General features: G+C 41.0%; 1 protein-coding gene across 8 annotated transcripts in view; it reads left to right on the plus strand.

Moving 5' to 3' along the window:
* Positions 1–23,149, plus strand: part of UTRN (utrophin) — a 490,767-nt gene that overhangs the window by 216,996 nt on the left and 250,622 nt on the right. For all 8 annotated transcript variants that reach the window (XM_084777015.1, XM_084777016.1, XM_084777011.1 and 5 more), the window contains 6 exons: positions 1,420–1,555; positions 3,258–3,407; positions 6,608–6,683; positions 14,426–14,631; positions 17,811–17,928; positions 22,268–22,473. In XM_084777015.1, coding sequence (XP_084633141.1) covers positions 1,420–1,555; positions 3,258–3,407; positions 6,608–6,683; positions 14,426–14,631; positions 17,811–17,928; positions 22,268–22,473 — 892 coding nt within the window. The remainder of the gene's footprint in view (positions 1–1,419; positions 1,556–3,257; positions 3,408–6,607; positions 6,684–14,425; positions 14,632–17,810; positions 17,929–22,267; positions 22,474–23,149) is intronic.

Below are 23,149 nucleotides of genomic sequence, written 5' to 3' on the forward strand. Positions count from 1 at the left end.
TTTTTTGTGGGTGGGTTGGTGTTCCCCTCCCTCTGCTAGGAGTCCTGTCTAGTTAGAGGGTGTCCTCTTCAGTTTCCATGACCCCTGCTACTAGGAGTCTCAGCTGGAGTCACTCCCACATCCTTTCAGAGGCCAGTCCCAATTTAGGTCTCTAGATTGTCACAGAGATGGCCCCATCCATGGTTTCTGTTTTCTCTGCAGGCCCCTGTATCCTCCCCCCCACCCCCACCATCCCCAGGGCTGACCACTACCCTCATTTCTCTCTGTGCTCCCTCTCCTACCTTGTTCCCTCTCTTCACCAGCTTCTGTCTATCCTATTTCCTATTTTGAACGAGACTTAAGCATCCTCCCTTGGGTCCTCCTTGTTACTTATTTTCTTTAGGTCTGTGAATTGTAGTATGTTTCTCCTGTACTGTATGGATAAAATCCTCTTATAAGTGAGTACACACCATGTGCGTCTTTCTGGGTCTGGGTTACCTCACTCAGGATAATCCTTTCTAGTTTCGTCCATTTTGATGTCATTGTTTGTAATAGCTGAGGAGTATTCCATTGTGTAAATGCACCACAGTGTCTTTATCCACTCTTCAGTTGAGGGACATCTAGGTTGTTTCCAGATTCTGACTATCACGAATAAAGTTGCTATGAACATAGTAAGCGTCATCCCAGGCACGTTAAAAGTCTTGAAAAGATCAGGGGTACAAGGCACATACCTCAGCACAATAAAGACAATATATAGCAAACCTATAACCAACCTCAAATTAAATGGAGAGAAGCTTAAAGCAATCCCACTGAAATCAGGGACAAAATAAGGCTGCCCACTCTCACTATATCTTGATCTCCTTTCTATAATATGCATATATTATACCCATTTAAAAAAATGATTCAAGCATATGTATGCATATTTCTTTAATACTTATAGAAGATTTCAATTCTCAGAACTTTCCTCATTCATATTTTTCCTGTCATCTGAGTAGAATGGACTAATACCTTTTACCTTAGGTGAATAAAATTAAAAAAAAGGATGTCTTTCAGTCTCCATGGGGTACTCAGAGATAATTATGCATTTTCCTTATTATTTTACATAGAACATTTTCATTTTTCCCTGACTAATACTGTATTATATAGTATTGGCTAACTTATTAACTTGGCATTTAATTTTTTATGATGAGAAGATTAAGACTTTTTTCAATGTGTCTGAATTTGATTAAGAAAGAAAAAAAAACCCCTTTAGTCTTATATCTTATCTTTAGCATGGTAGCCTTTACACATGACTGTTAATTTTAATTTTGAAACACATTTAATATAACTATTAAAAATTATTTCTGTCTGGGTCATTGGGCCAGAATTTCTGAAACAAATAGACACTATTTTGCTTACTTACTACTTTCTGTCAATATTTTCCACACTGTGTTCTCTTAGGCTAAAAGAAGAAAGTGTGCAGGTGGTGGGCTACAGGAGACGCTTTGATGAGTTTGTCTGCTGGTTAACAAAAGCAGAGAGCGCTGTGCAGAAGAGACCAACCACGGACCCTGAGGGAAACGCACAGGAATTAACAGTAAGGAGCTTGTCTCTAGATTCCGATGTCACATCGCTGCACTTAGGAATAAGATAATTTTAGCTGAAGCGGAAGTGGAGAGGAAAGTGAAACTGTCCTTTATGCTAAGTGTGGAGAATTTGAGAGAGGATTTTTTTTTTTTTTAAAACAAGCAGCCATCATTTTGGTTGTGCAGAGATCAAGCAAAAGATAGGTAACACTGGCCTTGATATTAGGTTAAAAGATTTAAAATGTTTTAAAGTGACTTGGAATACAATACAGCCATGAAGTATGATTTTTAACCTGTAGATTTGGAAGGTAATTGCTGATTATTATTTATCACGGTGACTTCTGCAGGAAAATCCCGGGTGTTGTGCTGTTAACTCATTGCAGCTTGAAGTAGACAGTATTATAGTTTAGCAATCAGATTTTTCTTTTATTGCTTTGTACCCAGCAGGAATTTTTAATAGTTATACATCTGCTTACTTGCATGCAAGTGCTCTCTCTCTCTCCTCTCTCTCTCTCTCTCTCTCTTTCTCTCTCTCTCTCTCTCTCTCTCTCTCTCTCTCTCTCACACACACACACACACACACACACACACACACACATGCATACAATCTATAATCTTGACTAAATACATGCTCTAAAATTAACAAAATAAAGGAAACTAATATTATTAAGGAATTTTAATATGAGGGATTTGAGTCACCCAAAATTGTCATCCACAAACTAGCTAAATATAATGTGTACTTTATTATCCCTGAGAGTAGAAAGAAATTCTGAATTCCTGGTCAAACACTGGGTAAGAATTTCTTATTAAGAAATAGTACTCCAAATAATAAAACTGTGCAAATATTTACCTGCAGACACTCAAACTGAACCGTGTGCTAATTCTCAATGCCTCTGAGCCTCTGGGAGTTCCAAAGTAGCTCCGATACAAAGAGGTTAGAGCACAGAAGTGAAGTTCAATAGAAATTCGTGAAAACAAATATTGCTTCAGTGAAAATACAAGAAGCTGAGAGAGAGAATCATTATTCCTTTCCCTTCCAAAACATGAGTAAAATATGTGTTTAAGTCACCTTGATGCTGGGGGAAGAATGGTCCCCACACTCCACAGATACCCATTTAAAAATCGAGGTTGTTAATATCTTGTTTGTCTGTGTTACTATCTTGCCACTGGCGGGTATGATTTTCCTAAGAAAATCTAACAGTCAGATCATTGCAGGAGAGGACTGTGGGGCAGGTGATGCCGGTGAAGGGTGGTGAGGAAGTGAGTAAGATTAAGAGAGAGTGTGCTGGGCCTGAGGAGATGGCCCTGCAGGTCAGAGCACTGACTGTTCTTGCAGAGGACCCGAGATTGGTTCCCAGTACCCATGTCAGGTAGGCAGCTTGCAACTGCCTGGAACTCCAGCTCCAAGGGGTCCATGCCTTCTTCTAGACTCTCCACTCAATTGTACAAACCTACTCGCCGACATACACACTCAATTAAAAATAATAAAAAGAGAGTGTGTTTGTTCATGTATATACACAAACATGCACATGAGTATATGTTCGTGTCCTGTTTGTGAGAGTGTAATAACAATTTTAATAAGCTTATTTTCCATTTAAGGAGCCTGAATCCTACATTCATAACGATATTTCCCCAAGAGAATTCTAGTAAGTTCTTAACCTTCCCTTACTATGACTTTCTAACCTTGCCTGTCTACTGATGACACCCTTCCAGGACTTAGCCCAAGAGATGGACGTTCAAGCTGAAAACCTCAAGTGGCTGAACAGAGCAGAGCTGGAAGTGCTTTCAGACAAAAATCTGAGTTTGCGTGAAAGAGATAAACTTTCAGAAAGTTTGAGGAATGTAAACGCGACGTGGAACAAGGTGTGCATGGGGGCGGGGGAATCCTGTCGCATGCTTCTCATGTGAGAGTGAGTATGAGAGAGAGAGAGACAGAGATAGAGACAGACACAGAGACACAGAGACAGACACACAGAGGCACAGAGAATGTACCACAGGTAATGAAACAACTTTTGGGAGTTTGATTCTCTTCTCCCACTGTGGGTTCCAGGGATCGAACTTAGATCTTCAGCCTTAGTACCAAGTACCTGACCCCCTGAGCCATCTTGCTGACCCCTATTTATTGATTTTATGATTAAGGAATTGATGTCTTGTTGCAGCTAAAACTGTGTAGCTATAGGTGCAGTATATACATGCGTATTCAGCCCTTTTACAATTATATCTTTTCACCTGTTATCATGCGTGTTCTTGATACTTGGGACTCTTTGTTCTACGGGATGTGTATATTCTAGAACACACCAAGTTATGAATGTCTATCGGAATTTGGCAATAAAACACCAGTAATTATATTCTAGAAATGAAGACCTTAAAATAGCTTCTTGATGTCGAACATGACTTTCCCACGTCTGTTTATTTTTGGTGATTTTATTCCTTCAGTATGTATTTATTATTAAGTTTCAGTGGAATTTAATGACATCTGACAAAAAATAAACCAAGATGGGAGTTGTTTTGCGGTAGGATGGTTAAAAGTCGATGAACTCATAGGATTCTTTTCATTTTGTCTGGTGCCCTCTGGGTCGATGTCTGCGTTCTATGTGAGGCACAGAATGAATGGTCCTGTCTTTGACTGTCAGTCACTTTACTCTTTTTTAAATTTCATCAAACTGAAGTCATGGTGAATGTGTTGGCACACATCTCTAGCTCTGACATTTGACATTGGGAGCCTAAGGCAGGAGGAAGGTCTATTGAAAGCCAGCCTGGGCTACATAGTGAGGCCCTATCTCAAGAAGAGAATAAGAAGAAAGAGGAGGCGAAACTAGAAGAAGAAAAGAGATGAAAAAAGAAGTAGCGTTAGCCTGTATTTAATAAACTAAAAAAACTCTATGTATGCTTTCCAAATCAGCCTCTGTGATTATGAATTGTTGCCCAAGGGGTCACTTAGTTATCTGCGTCTCTGGCCTGCACCCTTCCTCTGTTCTCTACACTTGCATGTTCCATGGTCTCTTCAATGTCTCTGCTTGAGTAGCTAATAGATGTCTCAAAACTTACGAAATTGAGCTCCTGCTTTCTACCTTTCCCCGAGGCCTTAATGGATATCTCATGCCTCAGTTAATGGCGTACACATCTCTATTCCTGCCTAAATCAGAAATCCCAAGCCATTATCACAGCACATAAATTATATATGAGTTATAACTCAATAAAGAGACAACTCTTGCCATTCTTACACACCCAGACACACCTAGGCACCACACTTGGCCCCCCCCCCCCACACACACACCCTGATTTCCTCCATGGACTGGATAGGTAGTTTCGAGGATAGGTGGACAGCTATAGGTGAGAAGGCAGGGGAGGGCAAAATTTTGATGTGTAGATGTTGGTTGGCCATGAATGTGAATGTTTCTGCACAATAGTTTCAGCTTTATTTACATTAGAAAAAATAGCATAAATTGGACTATATTTTACTACTTTGTATTGCCGCTGGCTTGTCCCAAGTCCCCATCATCTCTGGAAAAGCCATCTTCCCTGCTCTCCTCTGCCACCCTTTCTCTGCAGTGTTTCAGCAAAACTGCCAGCGCTTTGTTAAGGTGTAAGTGAGAGCCAGTAACTCCTGTGAACAGAGTCCGCTAATGATTTTCCGTCTTCTAGAGAGTAAAAGCCAATTGTCCTTGCTGTGATTTATAAGGCCCCTCGCAGGGCAGGCTGCCTCGCTGCTACCTCTGAGTCTATCTGATGCTCTCTCTCCTGCTCTCCTCTCCAGACATATTGGCTCCGGTGTCACTTGCTGAATCCATCCCGAGCATACATTTTTATTGAACACACAGGGTGCTGGTTGTATTTAGAGAAAAGGGTATGGTGATAAGTTTGGGAGCACCATCCTAGACAATGCTGAAGCTTCAATTACTGCAGGAATTAAATTAAAATAGATTTTAGAATTGTCTACTTCGGGTAATTATGACATCTAAGACTAAATAATGCTTACTGTGTGGGGAATCTTACACACGTCGGAGCTGCTACTCCAGCATATTTCATTCATACAATCTTTTTTTACATTAGGAGGTTTTCACCACACCCCTGGTTCATGTAATGCCCCATTTTAAGAATGATGAATATAGGAAAAATGATACTATGTAGCACCCAGCAGGTTTGTCATGGGTAAGACAAAGAGACACACAGTTAAAATTTGCAAGCTAGGGACATATAGGGGACACTTACCATACTTTACAATAACCAAGAAAGGCCTGTGGGAGATGATGTTATCTAGGCTAAGTCATAAAAGATAAGCAAGTACTGCTTAGGTAAGGGATAAAGGAACAGCCTTTGTCCAGGGGGAAATACAGCACGTGGAAGGGTCTAGAAGACACACAATGAGTGAAGCACATTTGTCCTACACCAGACTTATTCTTAGAGATCCTGGTGCATTGACTGTGTGCGGCGTTCTATGGAATTTGAGTGCCATCTTGGGACTACTTTGAGGGAAATGGGCAGCCACTGGTTGTTTTGAGACAGATTTGGATTTGAAAGATCCTGTAGCTATGCTGCAGGGAAGGATGGACTCATCCTAAGAATTTATACAAAAAGATCAGATAGAGTCTTGAAAGAAGCTTCCAAAGGTGGCTTCTGGGAAGACAGAGACCATGAATTGAGTTTTGAATGTATCTGAATATCCACTTGACAGAAAGATGAACAGAAGATATATTATCGAGGCGGGAGGGGGTGTCTTTAGTCTCTGAAAACCCATATAGGAAATAATAAGTAAGATCAAAGATTTATCCTGCACAGCGATGACATTTGATGCAGGGTGAAGAGTTGGGAGGGAAGGTCAGACTCGCCCAGTGTGTACAGGGTTTGAGTTGTGACAGGAGTGGACAGCTTCAATGGTTGGCATTCTTAGCTTACTGTCAGTGGAGGTAAGGGCTCCAGTAAGATTACAGTGTCTAGTGAGGGTGGAGATGCAAGCTAGGGTGTCAACCAAAAGATTGACTGAGCTGTCATTTAGAGGAGTGTCTGTCTTTCGGAGATACAGCCATCTTCATTCTCCCTCTGTGTTTGGCTCGATGCTACAGATATGCAGAGAAGTGCCTAGCACACCGAAGACACGCACCCGAGAGCCCTGCTCCACCTCCCAGATGAGGATTGCTGGTAAGATACCCTTTACTCATTAACACAGATGGATTTACAGTATGGGCATCCTGTTAGAAGAACTCATTGAAAAACCATTACACAATTGCTGTTCATGATTGTGAATTCAGACTGTTTGGATGCTAAGCTTGGGGGAATCAGTTCACTTTTGTGGTTGGAGAGATTTGCCAGTCCCTGAGTTAAAGAAGTACCTGGATGACCATGGGTCCCTCTGTAGGAGGAGGGAGGATGGGTGGAAAATATTAAGTTATTTTAACAGAGAGATGCAGCTTTTCAAGTCATCAGGTATTGCCTGCTATGGCAATCTGTGTTTAGTGTCCTGATGTGTGTTTGTGTGTGTGTGTGTGTGTGGGGGGGTATTGAAGACTCCATCTTCCAGGGAACCATGCAGTAGGAAATATTATTTCTCTAGATGTGGAGAATGTTGCGCGCTCTCATGATTCCTAGTTATTTCCTCCTGTCTGTGTCCTAAGTAGATCATGTGGCCATGGTCACTATAGCCTCACACACTCTCCGAAGCACTGTGTTTCACTTGCCATGCGAGTCTTCAGCGGTGGTTAACCCCAGCTCCCCACTTCTCTTGGCCAGCTCATGGTGTGCGTTCCTGCTTTTGTTCACTGCCTTCCACGTCTCTCCCGCTTCTCCCTTGATCGCCACCTCCCACCTGCTGCCTCCTACCTGTGATCACCTTTTCGACCTCTACCTCTTCCATCTCTTCCTCTTTTTCATTCTTTCCTCCTCCCCCCTCTTCTTTGAATTTAAAAAAAAAACTGTATATTTACTTCTTGATGTTGCTGGCTTGCTTATGAAACTCAGTCTGTGTTCTTTATTTTCCCCAGCACCTTGTATCAGAAATTTCTGTGGCCCCGTTGGTTTACTAGATTTGTTTCTCAAGCACTTGAATTGAAATTTTGCTGATTCTACACACACCACACACACACACACATACACACACACACACACACACTTATGTATATATATACACACACGCGCGCATGTGCGCGCGTGTGTGTATGTGTGTGTATTACATGTGTGTATGTACAACTTCAATTCCATGTCCATAAAGAAACAATTTGCCACACTGGGTACAGCTGTCACTTTCTTAATTTTCATCTTGCTTCAAACCATAGTTAATGTTAATATTATAAAACTACATTTTGTTAAAATATGATTTATTACTGTTATTTTTAAACATTGATAACCAACAATTTTAAATTTTCTTATGCGAAATGAAAGAGACAGTGTATCTTTTAAAAAAATCATTATGACACTGGAGCAGGGACTCTTTGCATACATACTTACATGTATAAAAGACTGACAGCAAACCCATTTTACATTAGGTTTGCAATTTGTTTTTCTTTTAACAACCATCCATAGAACAGATATGAGACCTGAAGCCAGTCTCAGTATGACTTTCCATCTACACAATGTTTTTTGCTTTTTAAAAAATTCTGCAGTTTTTAAATGCACATATAAGTTTCTGTGTTATGTGCACATGAATACAGGTGCCTGACGAGTTCAGAAGAGGCCAGATCCTCTCCCCTGGAGCTGGAGTACTGGCTGTTGTGAGCTAGCCCTCAGAGGTGCTAGGAACTGAACTTGGGTCCTCTGCAAGAGCAATATGTACTAACTCCTGAACCATCTCTCTAGCCCATTCACAATGTTGTAGTTTACTGTGTTTCTTTTCTTTTTTAAAGTAAAAGGAGCCATTTTAAAAGTAAATAATTCAAGGACATTTAGTTCATGGGTGATGTCATGCAATCTCCACTGCTATGTAACTCCAAAATATTCCCGTCATTCTGACCTTAGAGTTTTTGTCCCTGGGAGCGTCTCAACCCCTTCCCACAGATCCAAGCCTCTGGTTCCTATCAGTGTGCATGTCATGTCTATGGACTGGTCCAGCTTGAGCATCTTATGTAAACAGAATCACATAGTCTCTTCCATTTAGCATAAGAAATTTCAAAATTGTTGGTTACCGATGTTTAAAAATAACAGCAATAAATCTGTCATACTGTAAGAAAATATGATTTTATAATAGTAACATCAAGGCAAGATGACAATTAAGAAAGAGAAATTGTTTTACCTTTTCACAGTGACTTAAGTATCTGGTTTTGCAGACGACAAAGCTAGGTTCTCACTTATGCTTCTAGGTTTTTGTCTGGAGTGGTGGTGTAGGTGATACAGCACTGTGTATCCGGGAGAGCATGGTCATGGTGGTGGTCGTGGTGGTGGTGGTGGAGGTAATACCAGCATCCAGATATCCTGGATGAGCCACAAGAAGGCCAGGGCTTGTCAGCTGTCACCTTGCCAGCCTGTGACCTGCATATCTGTTGGCCTGTGATTACAAAGTACTTTGCTTTAATTTGTGCTTTCTTCATTTTCATATGGAATCGATTTCCTTGTTAGTAGGTTATCTGTTGCCTTCCCCAGAGCTTTGAAGAATAAAAGTGTTATGGTTACTGATTAATTTCATGTGCATAGCAATTGCCATCTCTCTTAGTCTTTTGGAGATATTTTTAAATATGTATTTTATTAACTTATTCATATTACATCTCAGTTGTTATCTCATCCCTTGTATCCTCCCATTCCTCCCTCCCTCCCATTTTCCCCTTACTCCCCTCCCCTATGACTATGACTGAGGGAGACCTCTTCCCCCTGTATATGCTCATAGGGTATCAAGTCTCTCGGAGATTTTAAAAAATACTCTTCGATGCTTTCCTTAGATTTTAGCACTTTAATGCTCATCTGGTGTTGTGCTCTGGTCTCCTAAAGAGACCCTTTCACATCTTAATCTGAAAAATCATAGTTTTTACGCTTGATTCCTAAGTCTCAATACAGCTAACTTTCCTCTTATGAGCTTGAGGTTGGATGCTTTGGCACCAACTCCCCACACTCCCTGCCAGGCTTACTGGACAGTGAATTCAGCATCTACCTGTAGTGTTGTCACTTCCAATGCCAGGTCTCTCTGCTCCCTGTGCCCTGTGCTCTTCTCTCCTGTTCATCTCTTTGAATGTCTGAGTTTAGTATAAAGGGATGCAGTTACCATTGGCCAACACTACAGCTAGAGAGCTGGCATGGCATATCTCCTTTCACAAATAATTCTCTTAAGCCTTTTGAGAGGGAAGAATTTAAGGGGTCCCTTTCTTTATTACTGCATAACTAGAAATTTGCATCTATGGTTTTGCCAAGCTGTCTGCATTGGCATTTTTGTTAGAATTGCACTGAATTTATAGCGGTTTCCAGGTTGATTTAGTTATTATTTTAACTACAATTTATATTGAAACTGTCAACTTTTTTTTTCTCCTGCTTTTCTTCACTGCCTTCCACGTCTCTCCCGCTTCTCCCTTGATCGCCACCTCCCACCTGCTGCCTCCTACCTGTGATCACCTTTTTGATCTCTACCTGTTCCATCTCTTCCTCTTTTTCATTCTTTCCTCCTCCCCCCTCTTCTTTGAATTAAAAAAAAAACTGTATATTTACTTCTTGATGTTGCTGGCTTGCTTATGAAACTCAGTCTGTGTTCTTTATTTTCCCCAGCACCTTGTATCAGAAATCCCTGTGGCCCGGTTGGTTTACTAGATTTGTTTCTCAAGCACTTGAATTGAAATTTTGCTGATTCTACACACACCACACACACACACACACACACACACACACACACACACACTTATGTATATATATACACACACACGCACATGTGCGTGCGTGTGTGTATGTGTGTGTATTACATGTGTGTATGTACAACTTCAATTCCATGTCCATAAAGAAACAATTTGCCACACTGGGTACAGCTGTCACTTTCTTAATTTTCATCTTGCTTCAAACCATAGTTAATGTTAATATTATAAAACTACATTTTGTTAAAATATGATTTATTACTGTTATTTTTAAACATTGATAACCAACAATTTTAAATTTTCTTATGCGAAATGAAAGAGACAGTGTATCTTTTAAAAAAATCATTATGACACTGGAGCAGGGACTCTTTGCATACATACTTACATGTATAAAAGACTGACAGCAAACCCATTTTACATTAGGTTTGCAATTTGTTTTTCTTTTAACAACCATCCATAGAACAGATATGAGACCTGAAGCCAGTCTCAGTATGACTTTCCATCTACACAATGTTTTTTGCTTTTTAAAAAATTCTGCAGTTTTTAAATGCACATATAAGTTTCTGTGTTATGTGCACATGAATACAGGTGCCTGACGAGTTCAGAAGAGGCCAGATCCTCTCCCCTGGAGCTGGAGTACTGGCTGTTGTGAGCTAGCCCTCAGAGGTGCTAGGAACTGAACTTGGGTCCTCTGCAAGAGCAATATGTACTAACTCCTGAACCATCTCTCTAGCCCATTCACAATGTTGTAGTTTACTGTGTTTCTTTTCTTTTTTAAAGTAAAAGGAGCCATTTTAAAAGTAAATAATTCAAGGACATTTAGTTCATGGGTGATGTCATGCAATCTCCACTGCTATGTAACTCCAAAATATTCCCGTCATTCTGACCTTAGAGTTTTTGTCCCTGGGAGCGTCTCAACCCCTTCCCACAGATCCAAGCCTCTGGTTCCTATCAGTGTGCATGTCATGTCTATGGACTGGTCCAGCTTGAGCATCTTATGTAAACAGAATCACATAGTCTCTTCCATTTAGCATAAGAAATTTCAAAATTGTTGGTTACCGATGTTTAAAAATAACAGCAATAAATCTGTCATACTGTAAGAAAATATGATTTTATAATAGTAACATCAAGGCAAGATGACAATTAAGAAAGGGAAATTGTTTTACCTTTTCACAGTGACTTAAGTATCTGGTTTTGCAGACGACAAAGCTAGGTTCTCACTTATGCTTCTAGGTTTTTGTCTGGAGTGGTGGTGTAGGTGATACAGCACTGTGTATCCGGGAGAGCATGGTCATGGTGGTGGTCGTGGTGGTGGTGGTGGTCGTGGTGGTGGTGGTGGAGGTAATACCAGCATCCAGATATCCTGGATGAGCCACAAGGAGGCCAGGGCTTGTCAGCTGTCACCTTGCCAGCCTGTGACCTGCATATCTGTTGGCCTGTGATTACAAAGTACTTTGCTTTAATTTGTGCTTTCTTCATTTTCATATGGAATCGATTTCCTTGTTAGTAGGTTATCTGTTGCCTTCCCCAGAGCTTTGAAGAATAAAAGTGTTATGGTTACTGATTAATTTCATGTGCATAGCAATTGCCATCTCTCTTAGTCTTTTGGAGATATTTTTAAATACGTATTTTATTAACTTATTCATATTACATCTCAGTTGTTATCTCATCCCTTGTATCCTCCCATTCCTCCCTCCCTCCCATTTTCCCCTTACTCCCCTCCCCTATGACTATGACTGAGGGAGACCTCTTCCCCCTGTATATGCTCATAGGGTATCAAGTCTCTCGGAGATTTTAAAAAATACTCTTCGATGCTTTCCTTAGATTTTAGCACTTTAGTGCTCATCTGGTGTTGTGCTCTGGCCTCCTAAAGAGACCCTTTCACATCTTAATCTGAAAAATCATAGTTTTTATGCTTGATTCCTCAGTCTCAATACAGCTAACTTTCCTCTTATGAGCTTGAGGTTGGATGCTTTGGCACCAACTCCCCACACTCCCTGCCAGGCTTACTGGACAGTGAATTCAGCATCTACCTGTAGTGTTGTCACTTCCAATGCCAGGTCTCTCTGCTCCCTGTGCCCTGTGCTCTTCTCTCCTGTTCATCTCTTTGAATGTCTGAGTTTAGTATAAAGGGATGCAGTTACCATTGGCCAACACGACAGCTAGAGAGCTGGCATGGCATATCTCCTTTCACAAATAATTCTCTTAAGCCTTTTGAGAGGGAAGAATTTAAGGGGTCCCTTTCTTTATTACTGCATAACTAGAAATTTGCATCTATGGTTTTGCCAAGCTGTCTGCATTGGCATTTTTGTTAGAATTGCACTGAATTTATAGCGGATTCCAGGTTGATTTAGTTATTATTTTAACTACAATTTATATTGAAACTGTCAACTTTTTTTTTTTAAATTAAAAAACAAAAGCAAGGGGTTGGAGAGATGGCTTAGTGGTTAAGACTACTGGCTGCTTTTCCAGAAGACCCAAGATTGATCCCCAGCGTACACATGGCAACTCCCAGCCATCTGTAACTCCAGTTCTTGGAGATCTGAGCGTCCCTTTTAGCCCTGTGGGGACCAGGCACACACACAGCCATATATTCAGGCAAAACACCCATACACCTAACTTAGACAAAAACTACAACACCAACCACAAAACAAAGAGAAAAAAAAATATCAATCTTTGGAGAAGATGAGAATTTACTTTAAAACTTTGGGGGGAATATGTGAGATCTTTGTGCAGGTAACAGTGCTATGAAGGACAGAACTCACTCCTGAAGGCCACCCTCTGACCTCCGCACACAGAGGCAACAGGAGGAAAGAAAATCAAAGTCCTAGGAGGATTAACCCCGCCCCTCCCCAAGAAAGCTTTATGGATTTGATTTTCTCACATCTGATAAGATGTGTTTACAAAGGACATATACATCTCAAAAGCAAAGTAGAACAAAACAAAAGCCCAGGCAGTAGTGTTGCTTTCAACCCTGAGGGAAGGGGTTATCTATCTTTTTATCCAAATTGATAAGGAAGTGGATTATAACCAAACAACTCCCCCCCCAAAAAACCAAAACAAAGCTCACGGTTGGTAGATATCCCACATTTGGTTCAGAGTCATGAAAATACGTAATAAATCCATTACGTAATGGAAACAGCTGTGCATTTGTGCGCGCCAAGATGGAATCCTGTTGATGCAGATGCGGGCTGTTCTGCTGCTTGTTGGATATGCAAATTCTATTTGGCTAGAAGATTAAATACTTGAATTTAAAAATGCTATCTGATCCAGTAATTCTACTTTGGGAAATCTCTGCTAAGTTAGAGATTGGAAATGTGGAAGATGCTGTATACCAAAGATTTTCCTTTTAAGCTCTTTGGTAAAGAACGGATTTCAGGAGAAATCTACATGTGCAACTGAAGGAAAGGTTGTTGCAAAAGTCAGTGAATACATGTGTGTAGAGTCTTATAGAGTTATTCACATGGTTCGCTAAGAATGAGATATGCAGTCCAGGGGTGGTAGCGCAGGCCTTTAATCTCAGAACCCAGGAGGCACAGAAAGGTGGATCTCCATGAGTTTGAGGCCAGCCCAATTTACATAGGGAGTTCCAGGCTGGCTAGGGGTACACTTTGAGACCCTGTGTCTGAGAGAGAGAGAGAGAGAGAGAGAGAGAGAGAGAGAGAGAGAGAGAGAGAGAGAGAGAGACAAAGACAGAAAGAAAAGAGAGAGACAGAGAAAAAAATATGAACATACTATAAAGTTAAGTGAAAAAACAGAAAAATTAAGAATAAACTGGCTTTATAATTGAAGAAGGTATCTTGACCTATTGAAATAATGCTACCAATTTTATCATGCTTTTTTTCTGGTATGTGTGTGTTTTATTTACTGATTTCTTTCTGTGTTAGCGTTGATCATATGTGCATTCCTGATAGCCATGAACTTTGTGAGGCCATGTTGTGTTGGCTCCATGGCTATCAAACACATGTGGTTACTTCAAGCCATGCCATTTCTACATGAAAAATAATAACTTCTTAGAGAAACAAAATTTCACTTCAGTGTGCATAGATGCGTGCCATCTCTACACATCATCATCATCATTACATCCTGTTGACTGTTTCCATCTTGCTACATCTTTTCTTTCAGCTCATCCCAATGTCCAAAAGGTGGTGCTAGTATCATCTCCATCAGATGCTCCTCTGCGGGTCCCAGAGATCTCAGTTCCCGCTGATCTGGATAAAACCATCACAGAACTGGCCGACTGGCTGGTATTGATTGACCAGATGCTGAAGTCCAACATTGTCACTGTGGGGGACGTGGAAGAGATCAATAAGACAGTTTCCCGGATGAAAGTAGGTGCAGAATGTAAAGGCTTGACAGGGCGGCACCCTCACCTTGGGTCTCATTTGTTTATCCTTAATTCTGAGAAAATAAGCTTTAAAATACTTTTTATTTGTCAGGCAGCATCCATGGCTAATTCAAAAGAGCAACACTTTTCTTCTGTTGGCTCAGGTTGATGTAACAGAAGTCAGGACTCTGTGTAAAAACTCTAGCACTGATACCGTAAAGACGGACACGGCATAACCCTAAGCTATGTTTCCACCTAATGCCCAATGCAATGTAGATTAATTGCTAAAAGGATATTTTCATTTTAGATTTCATAATGAGTTCACTTAATTTCTGACCTTAGAAATGAGTGTCTTCTGACGATACCTCTGTGTTTTTTTTTTTCTCTTAATGGACATAGACCACCAAGCAGCAACTTGGAAAATTCTTTTCTTATATTTAGTATATGCTGGGCTGTAGGTTATCTGTTATAGAGTAATGCTGAAAAGAATATTCTAGACTGAAATGCATAATAAAATAATAGCTATTGCTAGCAGCTGCTAAGTGCTAAATGTGTGGTGTTGAACATTTTCTTTTTTTCACATGTATTATCTTACCCATCTCATAATAATCTGGTGAAATAAGTGCTGACTTACTCCCATATTACTGAGCTTCTAAACCAGTGGTCTCAACTCCTGGGTCTTGACCCTTTTTGGGGTCAACTAAGACTACCTGAAAACACAGACATTTATGTTAGGATTCATAATAGTAGCAAATTACAGTTATGAAGTAACAATGAAAGTAAGTTTATGGTTGGGGGTCATCGCAACATGAACTGTATTAAAGGGTCACGGCATTAGGAAGACTGAAATTCAGTATTTTAAGAGGCCAAGGATGTGGGCACATCAAGTACACAGGGTTGTCTGATAAAACAGTTTTTTTTTTTTTTTAATTGTGGGTTTCTTGTTCTTTTTAAATTAAAAAAAAAAATTAGGGTACTACCCACAGAAAGGACTTTTGTGGACAACTCTTTAAAAACACCCTCGTTAGGGACTTAAGGATGAGTAAAGTTTCAGACCACTGCCACAGAATCTTTGTGGTTTAGGTTTCAACTGGTTTCACAAAGATCAACGCATTGTCTGCTGCTTTCATTCTGCCACCTGTACCCACACTAGAATCATAGAAAGTTAAAGAGTCACCAAGAACAACAGGAGAAAAATGCTTCACTAATCCTCTGTACTCACCAATATAAACTTGTCCATCAAATATTGTATTTATTATTGGAGAAGTTCTATAAGGTTGTTTTTTTTCTTTTTCATTTATTTATTAATTTAGTCACTTTATAGCCTGATCTAAGACCCCACCCTCCTCCTTAAGCCTCCTCCCCTTTCCCCTCCTCCTTCTCTGACCAAGCAGTTTCTAATAAATGTCACACGGAAGTGTCAGCCACCTGTTAGAAGAGGCAAGCTGAGCAGGGGGCTGCTTCAGTAGCCATGGGAACAGGAGGTGTGATCTTGAGGTATAAAGTGAATGACATCCTATGTAGGGGACAGGAGGTAGGAGCTTGGGGTTGATTTAAAAAAAAGAAAACTTAAGGCTTAACATTTGTGCAAGAATTTTTTTTTTTTCTAGGAAGTGATGTTTTGGAAAAGGCAACCTTGTTCCTTGAGGAGGGACTTGGAAATCTGTGCACAGTCCCGGGGACTTAAAGAGTCTACGAGCCGGTGACAAGCACTGCCTGCCATTTCTGTTTTCCTCATTGTGGCTGGGAGCTATGGATAACAATGCTTCACTTTTGTAAAAGATGAGGATGAGTGGGAGGCAAGAGATGCTTAAATCAAGGGACGAGGCTGCTGTGAGTGGCTGAGATGATCCCTTTTTCAGGAGAAGCAATGGGAATGGAGGAGAAGTGGAGCCCAGATGAGCATTTGAGGGACTTAGTTTTGAATTTGTTGTGCTGAGGGAAGAAAGCCAGCAGCATTCCTGGAAGCATGCCATGGGTGCTAGAGCTGGTGTGGGAGCCATTGATGTGGAAATCCTTGTCCCTGTAGGAGTCTAGAGGAGTGGTGAGCTCATAGGGAGCCGGCTGGACAGACCTTTTGGCATACTGTATGTACTATCTGTGAGTTGTGTTTTCTAATTTTATGGTATTTATTGGTTCTATAATTAAAGGAGACCAACTTTTCCTGGAATTTGTACCCCCACCATGTTTACCAGCTAAGACACATAGTCCATAAAAAAAGAGTAGCTTACGTCTAAGTTGATTCGTTTGTAGTTATTGTAATTGTTGCTTTTCTTTTTTTAAAAAAATTTTTTATTAATTTATTCTTGTTACATCTCAATGGTTATCCCATCCCTTGTATCCTCCCATTTCCCCTCCCTCCCATTTTCCCCTTATTCCCCTCCGCTATGACTGTGCCTGAGGGGGATTTCCTCCCCCTGTATAATTGTTGCTTTTCTAATAGGCCACTTTCATCCTTCTTCTCCTTTTTATTTATTTATTTATTTAGCCTTGGCTGTCCTGGACTCACTTTGTAGACCAGGCTGGCCTCTGCCTACCTCTGAGCCCCCCCCCCCCTGCCCCAAGTGCTGGGATTAAAGGCATGCGCTCCCCCCTGTTCCCCACCACCACCACCTTTCTAGACGAGTGGTTCTCAACCTTCCTGATGCTGCCACCCTTCAGTATAGTTCCTTCTGTTATAGTGACCCCAATCATAAAATTGTTTTTGTTGTTACTTCATAACTGTGATTTCTCTACTGTTATGAATTGTAAGGTAAATATTTTTGGAGATAGAGGTTTGCCAAAGGGGTTGTACCCTACAAAGCTGCGAACAACTGTTGTAGGGAATCCAATGTGTGTTCATATCTGCTATAGAGCAGGAACATAGGAGTCAGCAGCAATAATTGCTAATGTTTTCAGAACATTATCAGTGAGAGTTCCTTGATTTAATTTCCTTAGACTTAATATAACTGAGCTGGGGGCAACATGGGAAAGGCAGATGTTTTTCCTGGTGGCTCATGGAAGACCTGAGATTTGAACCCAGGGCCTCTGGTCCCAAATCACGTGCCCTTCCTCTACTACACTATGGATGCTTCATTGCCCCTTAGTGGGAGAACATGTACCCCTACCACCACCGAACCTGTGTACAAACCTAGGGTCTTGTTGTATGATGCATTAATCCTCTTGGATCTCATCTCTTCACAGATCACGAAGGCTGATTTAGAACAGCGCCATCCTCAGCTTGATTTTGTATTTACATTGGCTCAGAATTTGAAAAACAAAGCTTCCAGCTCAGACGTGAGAACAGCAATCACAGAAAAATGTAAGTTAAAAAAAACAAACTAAGAGTCTATATGTTATCAGCCACTTCCCTTAACAATCACACACACACACACACACACACACACACACACATGTACACACGCATACACACGTGCACACATGCACCTTCAAAGATTATTCTACCAGAAGTCAATGTTATTTGGTAGTTAGTACTCTTGTTTTAGGAGGAAATAGTTTTCTATCTCTTTTTTTTTCTTCATTTTTTTGAGACCCTCTTCATACCTGCCTTCTGGACTCTTACATTTGATATTTTTTTTATGATAGGCTTTTTAAAAAAAAGGCATTAAGAGGAACAAAGCTAGGCAAAGTCCTCGCACAAATCCATTCTGCCAATGTGCTTCACTCCCTAAAACTGGGTGTCACTCTTTCAGTTAAACATATCTCAGAATTCACTCCATTCATGCTTTGTGGTTGGCTGTCGTGTGTGGATGCGTTAGTTAAGAAGAAAATTAAACAGCCAATAAAATGAGCACAAGAAACACTAACAAGCAGGTGTCTCTGTTGGAGTTAGTGTCTGAGCTGAGCATCTTACGTCTGTGTGACACACAGGACCACGCCTGGATTCTCAACAGTGGGCTCTGATGGCTATCACAATCTTTGCCCTCAGCCCTGTCCCCCGCAGATCCCAACCTGGTCTGGATCACTGTTCAAACCTCTTGGCATTTCCAGCTGTCTATTTTTACTCACATTTTTTGTTTGTTTGTTTGTTTGTTTTGTTTTGTTTTGTTTTGAATGTTGGTCTCCTCTTCCCATGTGAAATTACTCCGCAGCTGAAGTGCTGGCTCTTGTTTGACTCCTTCCTGCCCTCCTCTGTTTTCCAGTGGACTGTGTTTTCTGTCTTTAGGTCCTGCTGCAGCCGCATTCTGCATAAATTCACTGTAGATCTCTTAGCTACTTTAATTTTCTCACCCGTACACTTTCTGGTTTTCCCACTAGGCAGACTCTGTCTTCAAAACCTAATAAGAGGGCAAGTATGTAAATAAATAAATATAAAAAATTTATGTGGCTACTGAGGGGGATCAGTAGCTGGGAACTTTGAGCGACTGGTGGCACTGACTTGTTTCTACTCCAAGAGCCACTTCCCTTCAATCTTCCTGATTTTGTTAGTTGATTGATTATGGGCCTTTTATAATGGGCGACTCTGGAGTGATTTTTCCTCCTTCACTGGGTTGTTCCCAGCAACAAACTATTTCTACCCTCATTCCATTTTGCTTTCTGATCACCTTATCAGGATGTTTTTTTAAAAAAAAATTATTTAATGTATATGAGTGCTCTACCTGCATGTACACCTGCATGCCAGAAGAGGGCATCAGATCCCATTATAGATGGTAGTGAGCCATTATGTGGTTGCTGGGAATTGAACTCAGGACCTCTGGAAGGGCAGGTGGCACTCTTAACCACTGAGCCATCTCTCTAGCCCAGGACTTATTTTTTAATAGAATATTGTTTTTGAAGTCCAGATTGGCCACAAACTTGCCTTGAGTTTCTAATAGTCCTGCCTCCATTTCCTGAACAATTGGACTGCTATCTGGTGTCACTAAGTCAAGCTTTTACAATGTTGCTGACTGACCCTAGGCCTTCCTGGGTTCTAGGAAGACACTTTCTTGGCTGAGCTACAACTCCAGCTGTCTCTGTCTCTGTCTACCTATCTCTCTGTTTCTCTCTCTCTCTCTCTCTCTCTCTCTCTCTCTCTTTCTCTCTCTCTCTTACACACACACATACACACACACACATACACACACACACACACACACACACACACACACAACTAGGATTTCTATCTCCTGGACATCTTTCCTCCCCACTTTCTCTCCTGCTCCTCCCTCTCTTCTCCCATCTTTGCCAACTGATTAATCTTCATCATTACTTATTGTACATGAAGAGCCCTTATGAGCTTGGGTGCCACTAATAGTAACTTATGTTCATCATTTACAATCATCAAGATGATTTGTATATTATTTTTCATGACAAACTGATGATATTTGTTGTCACTTGATTCTTTAGTTTGTATTTATTCAAATTAATGAACTGTATCAGTAGTAGAATTGGCCGTAAGAACTTAATGTGAGTATTCAGCTGAGAATTCAAGTGTTATATAAGGATAGTTTGGTTTTCCCTTCCCTTGAGTTAAAACGTTCGGTGCTTTCTTTACATTATTAAAACAGCATACAGCAGAGGATCTCAGTGGACAATTTTTTAAAATTATAACTCATTGAACAGTTTACTAGAGTTCATGACACGAAGTCTCTCAGCCTCTGAACAACTGTAAATTGATGGCTTTATATTTACAAGAATCATGTTCTCTTAAGAATTTTACCAGAATATTCCATTGTAACCAAACTACAATCTGATATTTTTAAAAAAATTTTATGTGTTTTGTTTGCATGTAAGTAGAGCATGTAAACCTGCACCCCAAGTGTGCGCTGGCATGATGGAGGGCAGAGTAGGGCATTGAGTCTCTAAGAACTGGAGTAACAGGTGGCTGTGAGCCTCTGTGTCAGGGTTGGGAACTGACCCTGGGCCGTCTGTAGAAGCAGCACTGCTGAGGGTCATGCCAGATCCACAGCTAAGGTCTTGTCCTAGTTTTTCATGGGCTTGTTCATCTGTGCCCTTGAGGTTGCTCAGCATCCAGAACATACTGAGCCTTGTGTTTGGCATCTGTGGGCTGATGTAGAACCATTACTGACTGGTACTTCAGCCTATCCTCATGAGCTTTCTCTATAGTAAGGAACCAGAGTTTAAATGTACATGGAACGCTCTCATTTAAGACCATGATGTAAAAAATATTAAAGAAAAGAAAGGAGAAGAGAGAATATGGGAGAGGGAAAGGAGGGAAGGCAAAGATAAAACATGTAGAGACAGATACACAGAAAGCAAGAATGAGAGGAAGAAGAGCCAGTCGTGGGGCAGGAAGGTAAAGAGGCAGCATGGCATTTTATGACTGAACTCATAGGAATGCAGAACTTGCAATTTGCTCATTTCTGTTGGACTTGAACATTTAAAACATCACCTGTCAGAAAGGCCTCATGCCAGAGCAGAGCAAATATAAAAAGTGTTCTTTGCTTGAAAGACTCTCATTCGAAGGCAGAAGGAGATTGTGTCTCTATGTTAAATTCCTATCCTAGAGAGCTATTCGGATTTGTCATTGCCACACCAGGTTCTGTGTGTACGCAAACTAGGGAGTTGTCCTTAATTTAAAATCAGTTTAATAGATTTTTTTGTTATTATATGATTAGTGCAGTTAATATAAACTGTATTCAAGTCCCCTCAAGGAATAGTTTTAGAAATATGTTTGGCTGAAGTAGCACAGGCCTGTATATAAACAAACCTACTTGGGACACCAAGGCAGGGGAGTTGCAAGTTCAAAGCTAGACCGGGAAACACAGGAAGGACTGACTTAATATAAATAAAATAACTTGGAAGAGCCATGGTGGTAGCTCATCAGTAAAGTGGTTACTTTTTGCGTGATATGGGTTTGAGCCCCACAGTGAAGGAAGAAAAATTGGCCAACTGGGCATGGTAGAACGGGCTGATAAACCCAGCATGCAGGAAGCTGAGCCAGTAGAATCTCAAGTAGGAGCCAGCATGGATTACAGAACCATATGTCTATATACTTACATTTATATAACAGTGCAATGTGTAATATGTGTTGTTACATATTGTGCATATGTCCTGAGCCATCTCTCCAGCCCCTGCATGTAGTTGTATGGTATTTACTAACTCTGGATGTATGGGGGGGGTGGAGGGGAGAGGGTGGACTCTATTGCACCAATTAAGGACAATGGATGTAGTAAACCTAGCCCCCCCCATCCCTCACCACCCTATTCAGATCTAGCCAATGGACAGCTCATTCTCCATGGTGGTGGGGAGAGCAGGGACTGCCTCTGACATGAACTCTGGTGCCTCCCAATTTGATCACTTCCCCTTGGTGGGGGCCTGGCAAGCACACAGATGAGGGGGAAGCAGGCTATCAGGATGAGACCTGATAGGCTGTGGTCATGTTGTGGAGGAGGAGGCCCCCTTCTGTTAGAGGTCTAGGTGAGAGGAATAGTGCAGAAGAGAGAGAGAAGGTGGGAACAGGAAGATACAAGGGAGGGGATAACAATCAGGATATAGTCTGAATAAATTATAATAAATTAAAAAATATAGTAATGCATTATACTACGTATACACAATATTGTGGAAGACACACATTAAAGCCTTTAAGATGTGTTATTCCCCTCTCTCCATCTCTAGACCTATGCATGACAGTTTAGGATCAAGTGTATTCCTCCCCTGGCAGTTGCTTTAAAGGGTTTCTTTTCAATCCCGTTCCCCAGTGGAAAAGGTGAGGGCCCAGTGGGAGAGCACACAGCACGGTGTGGAGCTGCGGCAGCAGCAGCTGGAAGACATGGTTGTGGACAGCCTGCAGTGGGACGACCACAGGGAGGACACCGAGGAGCTCCTGAGGAAGTACGAGGCACGCTTCTACATGCTTCAGCAGGCTCGGCGCGACCCGCTTAGCAAACAAGTGTCTGACAACCAAGTAAGACTCTTTAGCTAGTTGGTGGTGGTGTCATGGGTTGAATTTACTTCTTTCGTATTGTTGACTATAAGAAGGGGCTCTCATGTTTTCCCAAGTTCTCATACATACATGTTGAAATCTATACGGCTTTAACCACAGGGTTTTTGGTATTTTGGGAAGACGTGCAAAGACATAATGTAGAGAAGTGTGTGTCTGCACAAATGGAGGCATAATTGGCTTCTACAAAGGAAACCTAATTCGTTGATGCTTTTTCTGACTTGAGAGATTGTTTTTAGTTATAAAATTTCTTGAGTCTTTCATTTGAGTGCTTCTGTGGCATGCTAGTCAGGTTGTGAGTAAGTGTGGTTTCACTAATGTCTGTGTAATCAGCAGCAACAGCTTTTGTGATCAGTTTCATTATAGTGCTGAGAATATTGAACACTTAAAGGTTTAAAGTGTGTTATTTAAGAATTCCTTCTACAGTTAGACAATGTCTTGAGTTGGACATGTGGTTACACTTTGGTGTAACACTGTGTTTGCCCTCCTGATAGCCCGAAATGAAAATGTATGTTTAGGAAGAATATAGTGATCTAGAAAAATGTGGGAAGCAAATTGAAAACCTGGCAATAATGCTTTAAATCTCTGCACATGAGTCCTTCTCGCGGGTATACTTTAAAATCCAACTGACCAAGTCTGT

The sequence above is a fragment of the Acomys minous genome (assembly GCF_964271855.1).
Source record: "Acomys minous genome assembly, chromosome: 3".
Classification (NCBI taxonomy): Eukaryota; Metazoa; Chordata; class Mammalia; order Rodentia; family Muridae; genus Acomys; species Acomys minous.